Source organism: Miniopterus schreibersii (genome assembly GCF_964146895.1).
Source record: "Miniopterus schreibersii genome assembly, chromosome: 7".
In the NCBI taxonomy this organism is placed as follows: domain Eukaryota; kingdom Metazoa; phylum Chordata; class Mammalia; order Chiroptera; family Miniopteridae; genus Miniopterus; species Miniopterus schreibersii.
This window is the reverse complement of record NC_138108.1, coordinates 9,006,648-9,026,327: the sequence shown is the minus strand read 5'-3', so window position 1 is coordinate 9,026,327 and position 19,680 is coordinate 9,006,648. Positions and strand designations below refer to the sequence as shown.

The following is a 19,680-nucleotide window of genomic DNA, read 5'->3' as shown; positions in this document are numbered from 1 at the left end:
CTCTCAGTAAGAGTACAGTTGAATTGACTTTGGTATCTATTGGCAGGGTGTAAGAAATAAAAATATTGTACACATAGTTTTTTATAAACAATAAAGTTTTAAGTACTATTAAAACATATGTTGTGTATTGTAGTTTATGTAGAGTGCTTTCACCTGCTTTCCTTGTTTATTCCTAAAGGGAGTTTTATGTGATATTTATTATTGTCACCCCAGTTTTACAGTGAACCTGAAGCTGGGGTGTTCAAGGACTTGTCCCATGTTACGTGATGAGTAAATGGAGGGGGAACAGCACCAGAACTAACCCAGGACTTATTGCCATAGTTCTTAAAGGAGCAAGTTTATTGAACGTTTTTTATACAGACTTAAACCAGTGTTGCAACTAATAGTACCTTCAGTAGCTCACATAAAGTATATAAATAAAACAAGTACCTGCTGGCTTTGAAACTGCATGAAACAGTGCTTTGTACCCATACCAGCTGTACTAGTGACTAGCATTCACAATGCCTTTACGTTTCCCCCAAGTCCTTTATGTCTACTGAATTTGATTTTATTCGCACTGTAAATTTTGTGTATTAGATAAATGGTGACATATGCGGAAATCAAGTACAGGAACCCTATTTCAAAGACAAAGGTCAAACTTAACTAGTTTTGGGGCTCAGGCTACAGTGTGTTTGCTTACTCTGTGAGCTTTATTGATTGTAGGGTGACCGGCTTGACCTCATTTGCCTGGGACTTCCCTGGTTTTGTGTCCTGGGAAACCCCTCAGTCCCAGGCAAGCTGGAATGGTTGGTCATCCTATTTACTTGTCATATGTTGTGGGGACTGGGCATGGGAGTAGGGTTACCTTATATAAAATACAAGGCACTCATGTAAATCTGAATTGCAGTAAACATCAATTAATTCTTTACTGTATGTCCCAAATACTGTGTGGAACATACATACTTTGACATTTGTTGGTCGTTTATCTGAAATTCAAATTTAACTAGGCATTTGTATTTTTATTTGTTAAATCTGGCAGCCCTAAGTAAGAGTGAAGGAAATTCTGGTGTGTGAAAGTCCACTTATCTGCTTTTTGGTGAACCTTAGTCTTCACACATTTGCCTACTTAAGCACCATCTGGTGGTTTCCTTTTCTGGGGTATAACTTTTCCTTCCAGCTGTGTGGGCAGGATAGATGCCAGAGGTCAGAATGAAGATTTAAAACCAGATTTTGCCTAGTGCATTAAAACGTGTGTGTGTGTTTGAAGCAGTTAGTTCTCTTTTGTCAGGAAACCAAGTCCAGATCTGAGCCCATTTCATCTTTGTTGGATCAGTCTGTGAAAGAGCAGCACGTTCTCACAGACCACCATACTGTCGTTAGCCTGTTTGTTAAAACGTATGCTTGTTGTTAAGATAGCATTGACAGTGATTCAAAATGAAAAGGAAGCCAAGGCCTCACACACCTTGCACCCATCGTTCATCTACCCTCTGTGGAGACCATCTGGTCTGATTGGAAAATGAACTTTTGAAATGGACCTTAGAATTAGAAGTCTTCTTGAGTGTTTTTTGCCTTTAAAAAAAAAAAAAAAAAAAAAATCAGGAGAATTTTTCCTCCCCCCTCCCCCCCAAAAAATGTGTGTGTATGGAAAAGTACCTTATATAGAAGAAAGAAGTGGGTTTTTAGGGTTATTTAAATCTTCATTGTTTGATGATTTTCACTCCTTCCTTCATTAGAATATAGTCTTAAATAGATTTCATTGAATTCCATCAACATTAATGTGAGCAAATTAAGATTTAGTGACTTGGACAAGGTCTCACAGTAATTATTGGCAGAGCAGAGAGAGCCCTAGTGTCTATGTATGCATGTGTGCATCTGCATGTGTGTGTTACCATTACTATTCTGTGTCAAGCTGAAAAGGGTGTAAGTTTTCTTGACCAATTTTCTATTTCCTATTTGATTTTATGCCAAGACCTAGTGTGTTTTTTTTTTGTTGTTGTTTTTGTCTTAAGAACATCTTGGACTTTATCTAGAAAAGGAAGATGGAATAAAAGTAGATTAAAAAAAACTGTGTCTGGCCCTGGCCGCTGGGTGGCTCAGTTGGTTGGAGTGGTGTCCTGTGCAGCAAAAGGTTGCGGGTTCAGTTCCCAGTCAGGGAACATACCTAGGTTATGGGTTTGATCCCTGGTTGAGGCACTTATGGGAGGTGTCCGATGGATGTTTCTCTCTCCCCCCTCCCCCTTCTCTTTTTCTCTCCCCCTGCCCCTTCTCTCCTTTCCTTACTTTCTCCTTTCTCTCTTTCTCCCTTGGCCCCCTCTCTCCTTTCCTTCCTTTCTCCTTTCTCTCTTTCTCTCTCCCCCGGCCCCCTCTCTCCTTTCCTTCCTTTCTCCTTTCTCTCTTTCTCTCTCCCCCTGCCCCCTCTCTCCTTTCCTGTATCTCTCTCTAAAATCAGTGGACATATCCTTGGGTGAGGATGACAAAGAAAATGTGCCGGGATTAGGGTTAGGGAAGTCCCAGGGACTATTTGTGGTCCAAGAAGACTACCTATTGTAATAAAAGGACTGAAAACGTTTAAAAGTTACAGTAGACAGCTAAAGATGATGGAAAGTAGTTAGTTGGCTCTATTCAGCTGCTTTTCAATTTTTAAAATATATTCATAGTAAAGACTTTCTGGTTTTCCTTCCTTTTCTTCCTTTTCTCCCATTATATGTCTTTAGGGCCAAAATTCCATTTTCTGAGGTTAGAATAAATACAAGCTTAATAGTTTTCTTAAGAAAAAGACTGAACTATTATTTTTCAGGAAATTTTCTAGTTGTGAACTGAAAATGTATCTAATCCAGATGGTGCTATGACTGAATCCTCTAATAATGTCTTTAACTGAGGTTCTGGTCCAGAATTTCTTGACCTTTTTATTTGTGGAATAGCGAAAAGTACGTACATGGATTAATGATCTTTATTTTCAGCTGTATAGTCTAATTTCATTCATAGAGAAGTGACTGGTGCAGTCAGTTGAAATCTTCAGGGTGGTTACAGATTGTGTTAATAGGGTTTTAGAACAGAAAAATCCTTTGTTTTCCTTCAATAAAAGGGAGAGTGAGACCCACTGTATTATGTAGTACTGAGTTCTTATTGAGCTTAGGCAGACAACAGTATTGCAGTGAAAATAAGAATACTCACTGAGAACCTACAAATTCTGGAGGGATCAAATGGGCAGAAAACGATAAATGTTTCAATTCTGCTTATAAAGATATTGACCATATTGCTCTAAGTCTTAGGTAACGAAGGAGAAAAGGTTTCCTTATATCTGGAAAACAAGAGAGTAAAGAACTAGTACTATTTCAAATAAAAAGTCATAAAATTATAATCGTCCTCAGAAATTCATTCAGTCTCATGTTATTAAGCCTCATTGGTCTTAATCTTTTTGTTAGAAGTTTTATGAATCCAGTTTTTCAGAGTTACGCAAATTTTCACCCAGTTTGAAGGTATGACCTGTATTTTAGAGTATCAGAGTCTTTCACGAATCTCTGAAGATGAAACATTTGCAAAAAGTATGAGTAGTATGATGACTCTGTAAATGACAGGCTTAAGATGACATGGTTAAAGATCTCTGATTACATGGCAGTTGAGAAAGTAATTTGCTTTTTTCTGCAACACAGTATTTCCAGATAACAAGTAGAATTTACAAATGAAAACATTATATCAGGATATTGTAGATTTTTTTTTTTTTTTTTTAAATATCTTTATTGATTTCAGAGAGAGGAAAGGAGAGGGAGAGAGAGAGATTTAGAAACATCAATGATGAGAGTCATTGATCGGCTGCAGCCCGCAACCCGGGCATGTGCCCTGACTGGGAATCGAACCCTGATCGCCTGGATCCTAGGCGACGCTCAACCGCTGAGCCACGCCCGGCCGGGCAGGATATTGTAGATTCTTAAAAATTCTTTAAAAACACCTACCAGGGATGGAACCCACAGCCCAGGCATGTGCCCTGACTGGGAATTGAACTGGTGACCTTTTGGTGCACGGGACGATTAACCAACTGAGCCACACCGGCCAGGGCTGTGTGTGTTTTAAATACTGCCAGGTTGCTTCAGCGGACTCTGGGTATTGCAATCTTTTTCATATTAGTGAAACTGTTGGGTGAAATTGGCAAGCTAAGGAGAACATATTGTCTATATGTATTAGCCTTCTGCATTTCCTCTTTTTTTGGCTTCTCTGTACATAATTCTTTGTCCAGTTTTCCTTTCTGTTGCTTGATTTAAATTTTTAGGAGCTCTTTGTATGTTTCATCATGTGTTATTTTTTCTGAGTCTTGTTTTCCTGTTGATTTTTAAAATTATTCATCATGGAAATGTTAAGTCTTTAAAACTTATGTGGAAGAATAAATCTGTAAGAATTAATAGGAAAATTTTGAAGAATAAAGATAGTGAGGGTCTTACCAGATATTTCGAGCAGTAAGTTCTCAAGCAGTAAGTTCTCAAGCAATAGTGTATGCAAAAATCACATACAATATCCTGATATAATGCCATTTAAAAATGAACTGCCACTAGAGGTTTTGATGTAAAGGTATTTGGGAGGTGAGGAAGGAGAGAGACATGTCTGAGGAATCATCATTTGAAAGGTTCTCTAATGCTGTGATAAGATTGGTTCAAGGGTCCAGATCTACTACATCTGGAATGATATGGTGTTAGCAAGGCAGTCAACAAATAGATCCAAGAAACGGAATAGCGTCTGGAAACAGATCCAAGTGTGAGGGAGAACGTACTGAAGGCGACATTTTGGTTAACTGAGAAAAGGGTGGCTTATTTAATAGATGGTTTCAGGCAGTTCATCTGAAAGAAAGTTTTCTCCCTTACACAATGTAGATAAATAAACTCCATATTGATTAAAGATCTAAATGTAAAAATTATGCAAATACTATGAGAAATATAGGTGACCATTACCCTGGGATGGAGGAGCCCCTCTCAAACTAGACTGGGAACCTAGAAGCTTTGAAGGAAAAGATTAACAGGTTTAATGGTCCAAGTTTACTTTCTGAAAGGTGATGCTCATTCTCAAGTGGGGCAACGTGATAAAGTACCTGTGACTGGTTTTCTCATATTCTAGATTTTCCACACCCACTTCAGTAAGTAGGACGCAGTTGGCCAAAGGTTTATTTTACTTAGTTTATGTAAGACATTTTAGGAAAAGGAAATGTCATATTTACATGTGGCTGGTACGTCTAGGTTGCACTTGACACTACTGAACACTTACTCCTTGGCTCTCCTTCCCCTCGGCTTTTGTGGCACTGCCTTCTCCAAGTTCTCACTTTATTGACTTTTCAGTGGGTTTTGCCTCCTCTCTGTCTCAGCAGTGGTTTTCCTTCAAAGTTTTCTGACCTTGAACTTGATCTTGGAGATTTTCTGTATGTTCTTTTGGGGCACTCTCATCCTCCATCTTTTTATGACTCCAAAATGTGTGCTTCTAGCTCTGACCTCTCTTAAGTTTCACAGTTTATATATTTGGATGAGTCATTGGCATCTTAAACCCATTATTTTCAAGAGCTGTATTTATCTCCTTTCCAGCAACCATCCAACCACTGACCCCCCATTCTCAGTTTAAGGCACCGAAATATTTTCTGTCTTTCACTGCCACTGCTAATTCGTGGCTTTATTCTGTTCAGGACTTGGATACAGAAGATCCTCACTGTGTTAAGCAGAAAGATTTCAGTTGTTGGGAAGGGCTGGAGGAGGAACAGCTGCCACCGTTGCCACCCTCTGGGCCATCAGGCACTGGGCATCGCAGCTGCTGCCTCCCTGTCATGCCCCCCCCCCCCCCCCCAGCCTCCTGATCTCTGAGTAAAGGATTAGTTCAGCCATTTAAAAAACCTGATTTCCTCGCCTTCAGTTTCTGCTGCCTTCAGGTTAGCTATACACTTATTTTCTAAAGCTATGCATTTGTGGACACGAATACAAACTTGAGTTCCTTCCCCAGCCTCAAAGGCCACAGCCATTTGACCTTCACACTGTGAGGTCTTAAACACCTGCTCCGCTGGGTGGCTGATTGTTTCCTGAGCACCTCCTGCCTGTGGTGCTTGTTCACACTGTGTAGTGTCCTCTCTTCAAAATCTCCGTTCTTCCTCCTTCCCCTCAGCCTTTGAGACCCTACGTTGCTATTTGGTCTAAGAAGACTCAGAAAATTCCAGAACTAGCCTCTACCTTTCACTATACTCTTCCTGAAGTATTTACGCTCAGTGATCAGTCCTTAGTTTTATTAGTGTTAGCTCTAATATGATCCATTTCGAGTTAATTTTTTGTGTGGTATAAGAAAGGGGTCTGTCTTTCTTATTTCGCATCTAGATGTTTAGTTGTTGCAGCACTATCTGTTGAAAAGACTGTCCTTTCACTGTTGAATTCTCGTCATGTTGTTGCAGATTTGTTGTCCATAATGTAAGGGTTTATTTCTGGACCCTTAGTTCTAGTCCATTGAGCTATATTTTCTGTTCTTTTGCTGGTGCCGGACTGTCTTGATTACCATTGCTTTATAGAAGTGTTGAATTCAGCTTTGTTCCTTTTCAAGTTTAAATTTTGTCTGTTCAAGCTACTTTGAATTGCCATCTGAATTTCAGGATTAGCTTACAGATTTCTGTTTAAAGGCCAACAAAGATTTTGATAAGGATTGTGTTGAATCTACATCAGTTTGGGGAATGTTGCCACTTTAACAATATTGTCTTACAATCCATAAACAGAATGTTTTTCTTTAGTATCTTCAAACAATTTTTTGTGGTTATCATAGTACACATTTTGTACTTTTTGTTATATGTAATCCTAAGTGTGGTAAATATAATTCTTCATATTCTGAATGTACATTGCTAGTGCATAGAAATGCAATTCATTTTTGTATATTCATCTTACGTCCTGCAACCTTTGCTAAACTCTTTGTTGTATTAGTTTTTTAGTGGGTTACTTAGGGATTTCTTCTTTTTTTTTTTTTTTAGGGGCATTTTAAAACCTTTTTTTTATTATGAAGAAAATTAACTGTACAGAAAAGTAGAATGGTATACTGGATCTCCGTATACTCACCACTTAGGTTTAACAATTATTAATATTTTGCCATATTAGATTTACATATTTTAACTGAAGTGTTGTAATATAAAATTACAGACATCATGATTCTTCACCCTGAAGTAGTTCCGTATGCATCTCTACTCTGCCACCCTGACCAGGAGTCCTGTAGAATTTTCTCTAAGTACAATCATATCATCTGTAGATAAATAGGTTTTTTAATCACAGTATTACTTCTTAATTCAAAATGTACACATACAGAAGTGAATCTCAGAGGGAGTTCTTCAGGAGATAAGGTCCTTCTCCTGGGTTACTGAGATGCAACTGTTCCTGCAGCTCTGACTTCTGGAAATGGCAGGACCCTTTGTTTGCATTGTGCCACTTCCCCCACAGAAACTTCCATTGGCTTTCCCTGCCCTTTATGGCAAAACCCAGATTCTCTGGGCTCATTCTCCAGAGTGTTGAATACATCGTCAGGGAACAGCTTGATGTGGCGGACAGAGCCCTGGTCGGCCGGGAGTCTTGGCTTCTCACCAGCTGTGCGTGGGCAGATTTGGAGGTGTCCTTGTCTTGTAAAACTGCAGGGTTGGACTTTTAATTTTTTTAAGCACCATGTCCTTTAGTTCTTTGAACATATTTATATTTGCTGTTCTGATGTTTTGTTTGCAAAATTATTTGGCCCCTTGAAGGATGATTTCTGTTGCCTGCTTTCCCCCTGTGTATATACAAGTTGCATGCCTTGTAACTTTTGGATTTAAACTGGCTGTTTTAGATGTTTTATAGCAATTCTGATTCCCTCCTCCCCTTTTCCTCAGCTTCTTGTTGTGGTGGTTTTGGCTTGTTTATTTGTTTAACAACTTGGCTGCCCTACTTCAGAGAAGTTGATCTTTTTTGCAGTGTGCATCCTGTTGCTCTGCAGAGGGTACAGCCTAGTCTGGATGCTGCATACAGTGTATGTGTCTGCTTCTCCCAGTGACTGTGCAGGATTCATGAGGGAAGGGACTTGGACTCTCCTTCACTGTTACAGTCCTTGTATTTCGAATATTATCTGACACACAGCAGACACTCAGTAAATCGAATGAATGCAAAGTATAAAATGACCGATGTTTACTGCCTTCGTGCTTCACAGCTTACCTGTCTAAATTGAAAAATATCCAGAGCCGCTAGAGGAAGTGAAGGTCATGTTTGCCAACTCCAGTTGCTTGTTGCTGCCTCAAGGGAGAGAGTGGGGCCTGCTGGGAAGGAGTGCCGAGACCAACAGGAGCCGCTCCGCTGGGGCAGGCAGGGAGAGTGCTGTGGAGATGCAAAGTGCCTCCTGCCCTAACTTAATGCAGCTGAAGTGCAGGAGTGGGTACAGTTCTGGTCTCCCCTTGTTTGTAGGTCTGGCTTGCTTGATCCTCACCACTGGGAAGTGTTTGTGGATACTTGGGGTTAGTTTAGAAAAGCTGCCCGTTTTACAGAATGTAGAAACTTTTCTGTGGTAACCTCATTGTTATTAGATACGTACAAATGAATCTCCTACAGATATCGAGCATGGACAGGGCTTTACTGGGGCCAGTGCACTAGCTGCTGCTTGATGGGAAAACAAATCCCTTTATTGGCCTATCTAATGGGAAGATTTTTTCTTTAAAGTTATTTAAAGTGGACTAATATCTTTCTTTCTCTTTCTTTTAGATTCTTACAGAAATCTGTTACTTCTACATTTTGAGCACTTATGAATAACCACGTATCTTCAAAACCATCGACCATGAAGCTAAAACAGACCATCAACCCCATTCTTTTATATTTCATACATTTTATAATATCACTTTATACTATTCTAACATACATTCCATATTACTTTTTGTCTGAATCAAGACAAGAAAAATCAAACCGAATTAAAGCAAAGCCTGTAAGTTCAAAACCGGAGTCTGCATTCAGATCTGTTAACAGTCTGAATGGCTTGGCCTCAGTGCTGTACCCAGGCTGTGACACACTGGATAAAGTTTTTATGTATGCAAAAAACAAATTTAAGGATAAAAAACTCTTGGGAATGCGTGAAGTTTTAAATGAGGAAGATGAAATACAACCAAATGGAAAAATTTTTAAAAAGGTAAGGTGATCTTTGGTTGCCTTTGAATTTTCTCTGCATAAGATGTACTTTAGAAGTGGTGGCAGGGACAAGCCTGGCCTGCTTCTATTGGACTTTTGCTGACGTGGCAAGAAAAACAGAAGGAAGGGGCTAAAAGTTAGGTGCTCTAACCTCTTTGTACTCCTGGCACTGATTTTTCCTGAATTTTCACACACACATTGAGACTACCACTCGTGTGGGGCACTTCTGCACCTGCCTGTCTGCCAGGGCTTGGGATAGAATGTCTAGGGCAGTTTTGGGTGTGAAACCTCGAACTCATGGTAGTTCCAGAAGCACCTGTTGTGCTTGAGATTGCTCTGGGCTTTAGGGTGGGACCTGCTGTTTCTGGTTTGAGTGCAGCTTCCATGGGCACTTATCATGTCCTGGCCCTTTGGTTGTGGCAAGAGCATGGATTTTAAGGATTTCTTTTTACAAATACACGGAAGAACCTGCCATTGTTGATTTGAAACGGGATGGGACATCCTAGAGGTGGTATAACGTAGTGGTTAAGAGTTTGGACTCTAGATCCAGACTGTGGGTTTTTCACTTACTTGCTGTGTGACTTTGGAAAAGTTATTTCACATGTTTGCCTCCATTTCCTTTATTTGTAATATGGAGATAATGATCGTGGCTGTTGTATTAGCATTTCTTTGAGCAAGGCTGTTGTAAGAGTTGAGACTTACAGTAGCTCTATGAGTTGGTGTCATCCTTACTTTACAGATGACAATGGAGGCGCAGATGGGTTGGGTGCCTACCCAAGGACATTGCAGCTAGCAAGTGGTGAAGCTGGAACTGGAACCCAGGCTCTCTTGCATTATTTGTGATTCATCAGACTTTTTCAGAAGTCTTTATATAAACTCCAATACAGAAAACATATTATATTTTCCTTGTTTGAAATCAAGCTCGTTAGAAAGTGAATTAATTTTTAGGTTTTGTGGATAGTAAACGAGACAGACGTTTTCTATTGGCCTTCCTCAGTGAGAAAGGATGCAGTCCTTTCTCCAGCCAAGGGCTGTCCGAGGCTTGTTTCTGCTGGTCTGTGTGGCGGCTGTCGCAGGTCTGCAGACTGGTACACTGGGCATCTCCACTGGGTGTTAAATGAGCAAGGCCTTTTTCTCCCTCTTGGCTTCTTATTTGCACCCATTGTATTGCAGCAGTAACAGCATCTGCTCTCATAGGGTAGTGGACGGGACCATTCACAGCTGATGTAAGAGTGGGGTTGCGAAGGCCATGTGGGTTTTACTCAGAGTGCTTGCCAACAGGGAGCTCCAGAAGTATTTTTGACAAAGTGTGTCTTTATTTCATAGTTTCTGTATTTTGATTGAGGGAAGAAAGCTAATGATGTAGCAATATCTAAAAGTTTCCTCTCTGTTTTGAGGGGCTGAGCTTTGGAATTGACTCTAGGATGTATCTGATATGGTTGAAGCAAAGGTACTAAAACCTTTATTTCCAATTAACTCTGAAGCTTTGTTTCCGTCTTATCCGAAAAGTCTATTTTGAGCTACCAAGGGAAGGTAAGTGGAAGGAAAAAGGCAGTGGGATGATTCTGCTCTAATTACTCCTATGATAAGGTAGACATCAGCTCCACCAAGATAGGCCTCTCTTTAGGGGGCACAAGTAGAAAAGCAGAAGGCAGACAAGCAGAGGCTGTGTATACTTGAGGCTCGGCAAGCTTTTTCAGGACTGCAGTCTTCCATTTTAAGTGTCGTATAGTTTTATAAGACTCACAGGGTGAAGCACCTGGGAAGTGTCAGCATCTCCCGATTGCAGCCTCCTGAGGCAAATGCACTGTCCCAGTGTCTTTGAAATGAACAGCAGTGAGACCGTTGGTCTCCAGAGCATTGCTAAAGTACATGTACCTGAAATAGAACAAAGTTGCAAAGAATAACATAATTTTACAGTGAAACAGAAAAGAGCACAGTGCTGGTTCAAACATTGTGATCTAATCGCCACCAACACTACATTTTTTTCTTATGTTTTATACACATTAGAAGAAAACAAGGAATTATGTAAGCAGAGTGCTTGCAAAGAGAAGATTTTGCTATGACATTCCCTCTAAGTTGATCCAAAAAGATAATGGAAACCCTTATTTCTGTTCTTGGCTTTCTTTTCCTTTTTTGTAATGCCCACTTTGTGTCATTTCTTGTTGGAGTCACATTTTTTTATTATATTTACATTTGTGCATGATATTTATTTTCTGAGTTACAGGACACTTACATCATAGTTAATCTGTACAGCGCTGGTCTCTGGGCCAGGGCTTGTGGTTTGGTTAGTGCATTGCTCTGCCTGACCAGAGCTCTCGGTTTGCCTTTCGGTCCTTGTTCCCCTCTCTCAGCCCCTTTGTTAAAGGTACCGCCTGGACCAAATGGCTCAAGACAATAAAGCAAGAGTCTGATTTTTTTTTTTTGCCTCTCTTACAGGCCCCCCCCCCCCCCCGCTTTTTTAAAAAATAGGCCTTGTGCTTCCACTCTTGCCCCTGTTCTAATGCACTCACGCACAGCAGCTGACATGGTCTTCTGTGACCAGCGCACGGTACCCCTACCCAGTCCCATCCCAGCTCCCTTCTTTAGTGCAGGCGAAGCAGTGTGATTTAGTACTTGGTCCTGGGATGAGGCGCTCTGGGTCACATTCATGTCCTGTCACTCTTTTTTTTTGTTAAATATATCTTTATTGATTTCAGAGAGAGGAAAGGAGAGGGAGAGAGAGAGATAGAAACATCAATGATGAGAGAGTCATTGATCGAGCCCACATCCGGGGCATGTGCCCTGACCAGGAATCGAACCCCGATCGCCTGGATCCTAGGTCGACCCTCAACCACTGAGCCACGCCCCTCCGGGCTGGTCCTTTCACTCTTAAGCTGTGTGATTTCAAGTAAAGTGTACTTTCTCTGTGCTTTAGTCCTCTCATATGTAAACAGGTAAGAGTAGCAGCTGTCTCTAGAGTTACTGTGAGAGTTGAGTAAGCTGATTCTTGCAGCACACTTAGCACAGGGCAAACGCTAGCGAGGGTCGGCGGCCTTCCTCTTTACCATCACCGTGAGTTTGTGAGTTTGGCTTTTGTCTGGGACACCAGCCATTGTAACACCAACCATCCAGATTGCTTGAGTATTTGCACTTTCTCTGCCTCCCTCACAATAATTTGTTTATAATGATCTTTATTTGCAGGGAGAAAGGTTAAATGAAGCCAGCTGTACTTTGCTAGGAAGGCAGGACAGTATGTAATTTTGAAATACTTTTCTTCTGAATGGTTTAAAGTAAAAAAAAGTCCTTGTGCTTACAGAGGTTAGGCTCTCAGTGACCCGGAACTTGATCTTAACAGACTGTGTCCTTCTTCAGGGCCCCGAATGGTTAAGTATTTGTGTGCTTTTATAGACTGTTCTGTATGTTATCTTTATTTTTATTGTTTTCTTTTGAGATAAGAGAGCCTCATTTTTCAGCATTATCGAACATCTAATCTCATGTTCCTGAACAAAGTAAGTTAAGTTCTTGCGGTCCAGGCAGTGGTAGGCTGAGTGAAACATTGACACTTACACTGTGTATGTCGTGCCTGTCCTAGAATAAAATCAAGCCAACTAAATGTGAGAGAGGAAGTGAACGGAGGGGTCTTCTTTTCTTTTTTTTTTTAATATATCTTTATTGCTTTCAGAGAGAGAAAGGAGAGGGAAGAGAGAGAGAAACATCAATGATGAGAGTCATTGATCTGCTGCCTCCACGTCCCCGACTGGGGATTGAGCCCGCAACCCGGGCATGTGTCCTGACCGGGAATTGAACCCCGATTGCCTGGATCCTAGGTTGATGCTCAACCGCTGAGCCACGCCTGGCTAGGCTGGTGGGATTGTCTTAATCTTCCCTAGGTTTATAGACCAGGGGCAGAACCTGCCAAGACTTTCAAGACTTCTGGGCTTGTGCGCCTCCTTCAGCTCTGTGCCCCAGGCACCTTTTTGACCTCATCCTAGTTACTGCCCTGGCCCAGCCAGTCTGAAGGTCAGAAAGGACAAAGTTGAATTTCCAGGAAGGGAGTCGGGGAGGAGGGCTTGGGGTGAGCGCAGGGAACCAGTAACGTTAGGTCCCTTACGGCCTTGTAGGCCAGGTATGGTCTTCAGACTCCATTCCTTCTGGTCAGGGAAAACACTGGACAGAGTGTTAAGCAGAGCAGCAAGCTGACATATATTAAAAACCAAACCAAAACAAAAAAACCTCACTACTGTAGCGAGAATGGATTGTAGGGGAGTAAGAATGAACGCGTTTGGCCGGTTGGCCCTTGTGAGTTCAGGGGAGAAATAGTGGGGACTAGACAGGGAAATTTGGGAGGCTCTTCGAAGCACAGTCCTTGTGAGTTTGGCTTTTGTCTGGGACACCAGCCATTGTAACACCTGAGAGACTCTGCAAAGAGTGTGAGTACAGATGGGCGAAGGTTATTGAACTTGGCGGTAGGAAGTTAAGGGAGTTTCTTTTTAATTTCTAATTTCTCAGTGAAGTATGAAACGTTATCATCACCTGGAAGTGGAGAAGGCAGGCAGTGAGTAGAGGATATGTGAGGAGAGAGGTTTCAAATACCATTTTCGAGGGTGAGAGTGAATATGCCAGGGAAGTGTATTCGGATTGCTGGGTGGTGAGATCTCTGATTCTGGAATTAAAAAGGTTGCGTGTTCTTTAGCAGTGTTCAGAAGTATAGGCAGGGAATAAATAAAATGAGTTTACTCTCAGGATGGGCTCATCATAGGGATAAAATTAGGGTTAGAAACTTTTCCAGCACAAGTCAAATAAAATTATGGGGTCCTCTAATGTAATATTTATGGGAAAGAGCACTACTAGAAGATTCAGTGTTTTAAAGAGTTAAATGAAACTTAGATTTTGGTTATCCTTGAATTAAACTCATGATTTGATTTCTTTGCCACAAGGTGGCGCCATCAGATGGCTTTACATATTTGGATTCTATATTGTATGCCTTCTCGGGACACTTACTCTCTGACACTTATAAAGCTAGTCATTTAGGTTCTAGCATCTAGGAGGTAGCTCATGCTTATCTTTGGAGTGTAAAATTCTTAATTGCAATCCAGTTCCTGCACATTTTGGCCAAATTCTCATCTGTCTTCTCACCCCCACAGAGCTCCTTTTGAAGTCATTGGAGCTCCCGTCTGAGCATGTCGTGGGGGTGCAGAGCAAGGTGAGAGTTTGGGACCACTAAAATTAAATAAGTATTTTAAATACAGTGTGTTACCCATCAAAATAAGTATTTCTTCAGTTTATTATGGATAGGGCACTAGAGGGCAGCATTTAGCTTTTTTAGTTTTTAACCTTCACCCAGCCTCTTATTTCTGGAAGTCTCTTAACTGTCGCATGTGTTTTGAAAATGAGTATGGTCAGATGATTTTAAGGTGACAGAACCATGTTTGGGAACTGTCTATATTCTTGCAGTGACAGGAGCTATTAATTCAGTTTGTTTGTAGTTGGGGATTTATAGTCTCATCTAAGTTGGAGAAAATTCCTAAAGACAAACATATGTTAACCGGTTTTAAAAGGAGATTGTTACTAATACAGACTCGATGTTGCCTGGACTTCTGGAAAGCACAAGTAAAATGTAGAAAGTCTGACGTTTCTTCTGGGTATTAAAGGCTTCAACAGAGGGACTTTGTAGTACACACCTGGTGCCCAGCTCACCATAGAAATAGACATGTTCACTTCGCTTATCTAGCGCTAGGTACAGCCATGCACATCGAACCGCTACACGCATTTCTCTTTGCCTGGGTCTGGCCACTTCTCTGTGAATCGTATTTTACCATTTGATGTGGAAGTCCAGGAATTCATAAGTAAAGGCAAAGTAAAATTTTTGTATCAGTAGTATTTGATTCTAGGCTAAATTTTCAACTAATAACCAAACCCTTTAAGTAAATAAAATCTATAAATGAATGATTAGTATATGAGCCTTCAACCAGGAAGGTGACCTTTAAGATCCTGTCAAACCCTGAATATTTTTGAAAACAAAAACAACCCCCACAAAAACATTAAAATCAGCATAAAATTTGAATTGTCATAGAAGATATCACAAAAAAGCTAATTTTCAAACTAGACTTTTCAGTTGGAACCCACTTTCTGTTTTTTTGTTTAAAAAAATAGTTTAATTACATGCACTTTCTGATTTGTCAAAATTTGGGACATACCCTGGCTTTCTAGAAACTAATATTTTGGTTATATTGAACACTACTATTATGTTTTTTGTTTTATCAGGTTATTCTTGGACACTATAATTGGCTCTCTTATGAAGATGTCTTCGATAGAGCTTTGAACTTTGGAAATGGCTTACAGATGTTGGGTCAGAAACCAAAGACCAACATCGCCATCTTCTGTGAAACAAGGGCTGAGTGGATGATTGCGGCACAGGCGTGCTTCATGTATAACTTTCAGCGTACGTGGGTTTTCTTATCTTCTGGGAGAGCGGATCTATGCTACTGTGGGAAAAATGACACTGACTTTGATTATAAATATTTCACTGCAAGATTAAAATTCTGATGTTATTTTTCACCTTGCATTCAATCAGCAGAGAACCCCTTATTATAATTTAGAACTATTGATCTGCTTTGGAAAAGGAACCAGTTATGGAACAAATGGTGCAGTCACTATATAAGGGACCTTGAACCTATTCATAGGGGACTTTCTGGGTGTAGGAGCCCGGCCTGTACACTGCTATCATCTCTCAGCATTTCCCCTTTGAAGGCGGTGTCATTTTGTTATGCCATTTCTCTCAGGAGTAACAGTTTACCTCTAAAACATTTCCAGTACTCAAATGCAGGCGCTAGGCTAAACAATAGAGAACTTTTATATTGTGATTATTTGAGTGGTGGTCATGATGCCTCAGTCTGAGGTAGTCCTGGAAGCTTAGTTGAGAGTTCTTGGTACCAAAATGTGAAGTATGGACATTGTCTTCTTATCCTTTATATGAAACAGAAAAGGTACATTTACCAGGTTTCTTGCTGTACGTGTCTTCAGTGTTCTTTTGTTTTTTTGCTTTTTTAAATTTTCATTCCTTTTTATTTTCACAGGTTTCTGTTTACAAAACATTTCTTTTGAAAGCTTTAAAATAGTCGTCTCTTAAAGTTACTTTAAACCTGCAAATAAAAATCTACTTTATTTTAACATTTTTAAGAATGTTTTTCTTTGGATTTTTCTGCTTTGGAATGAGCAGTACTGACGCTTGTTTATGCTGTTACTGTAACGCATAATACCTTAAATATGACCTCCAAAGTGTTATCTTATTGGTATATGTTCTTTTTCATATTTTAATACCTAGTAGTTAATGACTAAGACTTGACATTTTAGAAATTGGATATAATTACTTCCAATATGACAGTCCCACAGTAACATCTGTAGGTGAAACAAAATTAAATTTAAAAAAATTTTATTTTAAAATATTAAGGAAAGGTGAGTAGGCATAATGTTAATTAGCATATTAAAAATTTGAGAAAATAGCACAGATCATAAACTATGGACGTAATGATTCAGGGTTCAGTGTGCTCCATTATGATTCATGTCCTTTCAAGGCTTTACTTATGTTTAGTATACCCATGAAATGTTCCAGTGTTGACTTGCCTGTCTTTTCCCTGTAGTCGTTACGCTGTATGCGACTCTAGGAGGTCCGGCAATTGTTCATGGATTAAATGAGACAGAGGTGACCAACATCATCACTAGTAAAGAACTCTTGCAAACAAAGTTGAAGGTGAGGACTGGAGTTTTTTTAACTGTCTAATACTTTGCAATTTTCAATGTCATGAGCTCTATTACTGATACTTAGTTCTTTTATGATCTTTAAAATTCTTTTCTTTATAAACTTATAGGAATGTAATTTTATTCCCTTAAGAAAAGAAAAAGTGGATTTCATATATTCATATAACTAGTGCAGAGAGTTAAAACATTAATTATTAATATGCCCATATCTAAGGTGAAAGGATTATAGCTATTCTTTATTGTGCTTATCTGTTTTCTAGTCTTTTTAAAATACATTTTAAATTTTGAAGGGTTATTTTTAAACTAGTAATTTTATTTTTTTAAGCATTAGGTCATTAGGAGTTTTTAGAATTTTTTAAGGGAAAAAGAGAGACTTTATGAAACTATAGGAAAAAAATGGGTTTCTTTAGTTTCTAGACAACTCTCCGTAAAAACAATAATCGCTGGTTTAATTTTTTTAAATACGCAAGTTTATAAGTGAGTTCCACCTCTTTCCCCTGTAACTTTATTAGCCTCTTACTGTATGAGGGCGTTTGGCTCCCCTGCAGTTCAGTGTAGGCAGCCTATGTTCACATGCCCCTTTTGTGAGGAAGTAACTTTGTCGACCAGGGTTTTACCAAAAACTACAGGTAGAGTAAATCTAGTGCTATAAAAATAGTAATTTAAATTTCAGACCAATGTTTCTCCATCTGAAAAAGTGGTATTCATACCAATGTACCCTCTCCCCCTTTTTTTGAGCCTAGAAATCAATAATTCACTGAATATGATAAACTGCTTTTCTTGTGATCTGGCCCATTGGCTAAGCTGTTTCATGAAGAGTAATGAGCATGATGAATGCTTGTGTGTTTCCAGGATATAGTTTCTTTAGCCCCACGCCTGCGGCACATCATCACTGTCGACGGCAAGCCTCCAACCTGGTCCGAGTTCCCCAAGGGCGTCATAGTGCACACCATGGCCGCAGTGCAGGCCCTGGGAGCCAAGGCGAGCACGGGTAGGTCGCCTCTGCCCCTCCCTGCTTTGTGCTCTGCAGGGACCATGCTCTGGGTACACTTTCTCATCTGCCCTTCAAGGAGGGTGTAAGCAAACAATTTATAAACGTACTAGAAGTATTACTTCTTTCAAATTAGTTTAAAATATGTTTTACTTTGTACAGTTTTTCCGTTTCCTTTTTCTGGTTGTTTTGGATGGTTTAAAATTAGTTTTATAAATAATGGCATTAAACTTGTCCTCTATGGATTAATTATCCATGAATATTACAAGATAGCTAAACCCGGATCTCTCCTTTAACTCCCTGTTCCAACTGTACCTCTTCCGAAGGGGACATCTTATCCTCCAACTAGCACATGTAGGCACGGTGACTGGGAGTCCCTCCTCTCAAATAAGTGTCATGAAATGTTGGTGAGTACTCTGGCATTCAGGGATATCATAGAAAAGCTCCTTGGATGCTGTGGTATATTTCCTTTATAGTTGGACACTTAGTGATTCATTCGATATAGACATTGGCTCAGCTCTGGACTGGGGTTATGCTGACGTTAATTTTGGGCAGATTGACTTTGAGGAGCTGGTGGGACATTCAGATGTCACTCACTATCTAGTGGGCAGTGGCCTGTACAGGCTAGTGCTCTGCGGTGAGATCTGCAGTTAGGAGAGTTAGAAGCCAGAAGCAGTTGGGTTTTTGGTTTGTTTTTGTTTTTCTACCAGGGGTGAAGAATCTCCCAATTCACTTGGAGGGGCACAGCCACAACCCCCAAAGGAGACAAGATTGCTTGCTGTCAGCAGCTCTGTTTAAACTGCTGCTATGACAGACAGCTTAGGTGCCTGGCAGTTAAGTTTTAATTATAGCTGGGCGTAGGTGAGGTCACCCATGGAGAGTGGTGCATTCAGATGCCACCCAGGATTGGTCAGAGAGGAAGGGAGAAAATGTCACGGTGAGGCAGGGGTTGTCACCAGGACCAGGTGCACTGGACGACTCAGGTAACAGGGAGTGCAGGAGGCCCATCTGACTTAGCCAGTGTCACCTCAGAGAGAGCAAGCTCCAAGAAGTGTTGGGATGAAGGAGTGGATGCAGATAAGGGAGTGAGGACTTGAATAAGAACAATTGTCAGGAAATGTGTCTGCAGGCAGGAGAGAAAGGGCTCATTTAGGGACATGCTGAAACTCTCCCCTGCTTATTTAAGGAGTCCACATTTAGGATAGTTCCCGGATTATTTCGGGCAGGTCGTCGGTACCATCCACGACCCACTTCTCTCTGTCTACCCTGTCTCCTCTGTAGGATGTTTGCTGCTGTCCTTAGGCTTGTCAAGTGGAGGACGTTGCCTTTAATCCAGGATTCCGAGTATAGCCAAGTTAACTTACCACTGCGAAGCAGAGAACATTGTTAGCAAATGCCTAGGTACCCTTGTCCAACCGCCCTAATCTTTAGTTGCATTTTTGGAATAGCCTGTTCTCTTTCTGCCTCCTTCCTTCCCTTTCTTAAGTTAGGTAGCCACACAGTAGCCAAAGTGATCCTTGCCCCGAATGATGACAAAACAGCATTGTGCTCCCCCCACCCTGCCCCAGGGAGATCCTGAGTCCTGGCGTGGCCTCCGGGGCGCTACCTGGTGCGGGCTTGGCTGCTGCTCCCCCTTCCTTCCTGCCACTTTTCTCTTGTTACTTTACCCCACCACATTTCCTCCTGTGTTGTACTTATGCCAGACACATTGGCACCTCAGGACCTTTGCACCTGCTTATTTTCTGCTTGAAACAATCGCCCAATGCCAGGGTGTTCCTGGCTCTCTTTCTCACTTTCTTCAGGTCTTTACTAAAATATCGACTCCCGAAAGGCCTCTCC

The 19,680-nt window shown here is 40.7% G+C and overlaps 1 protein-coding gene across 2 annotated transcripts in view; it reads left to right on the top strand.

The window, feature by feature from the left end:
• Positions 1 to 19,680, top strand: part of ACSL3 (acyl-CoA synthetase long chain family member 3) — a 45,981-nt gene that overhangs the window by 12,643 nt on the left and 13,658 nt on the right. For both annotated transcript variants that reach the window (XM_081142778.1, XM_081142777.1), the window contains 4 exons: positions 8,694 to 9,111; positions 15,357 to 15,534; positions 16,733 to 16,842; positions 17,703 to 17,841. In XM_081142778.1, the coding sequence (XP_080998904.1) occupies positions 8,734 to 9,111; positions 15,357 to 15,534; positions 16,733 to 16,842; positions 17,703 to 17,841 (805 nt within the window). In that variant the 5' untranslated portion in view covers positions 8,694 to 8,733. The remainder of the gene's footprint in view (positions 1 to 8,693; positions 9,112 to 15,356; positions 15,535 to 16,732; positions 16,843 to 17,702; positions 17,842 to 19,680) is intronic.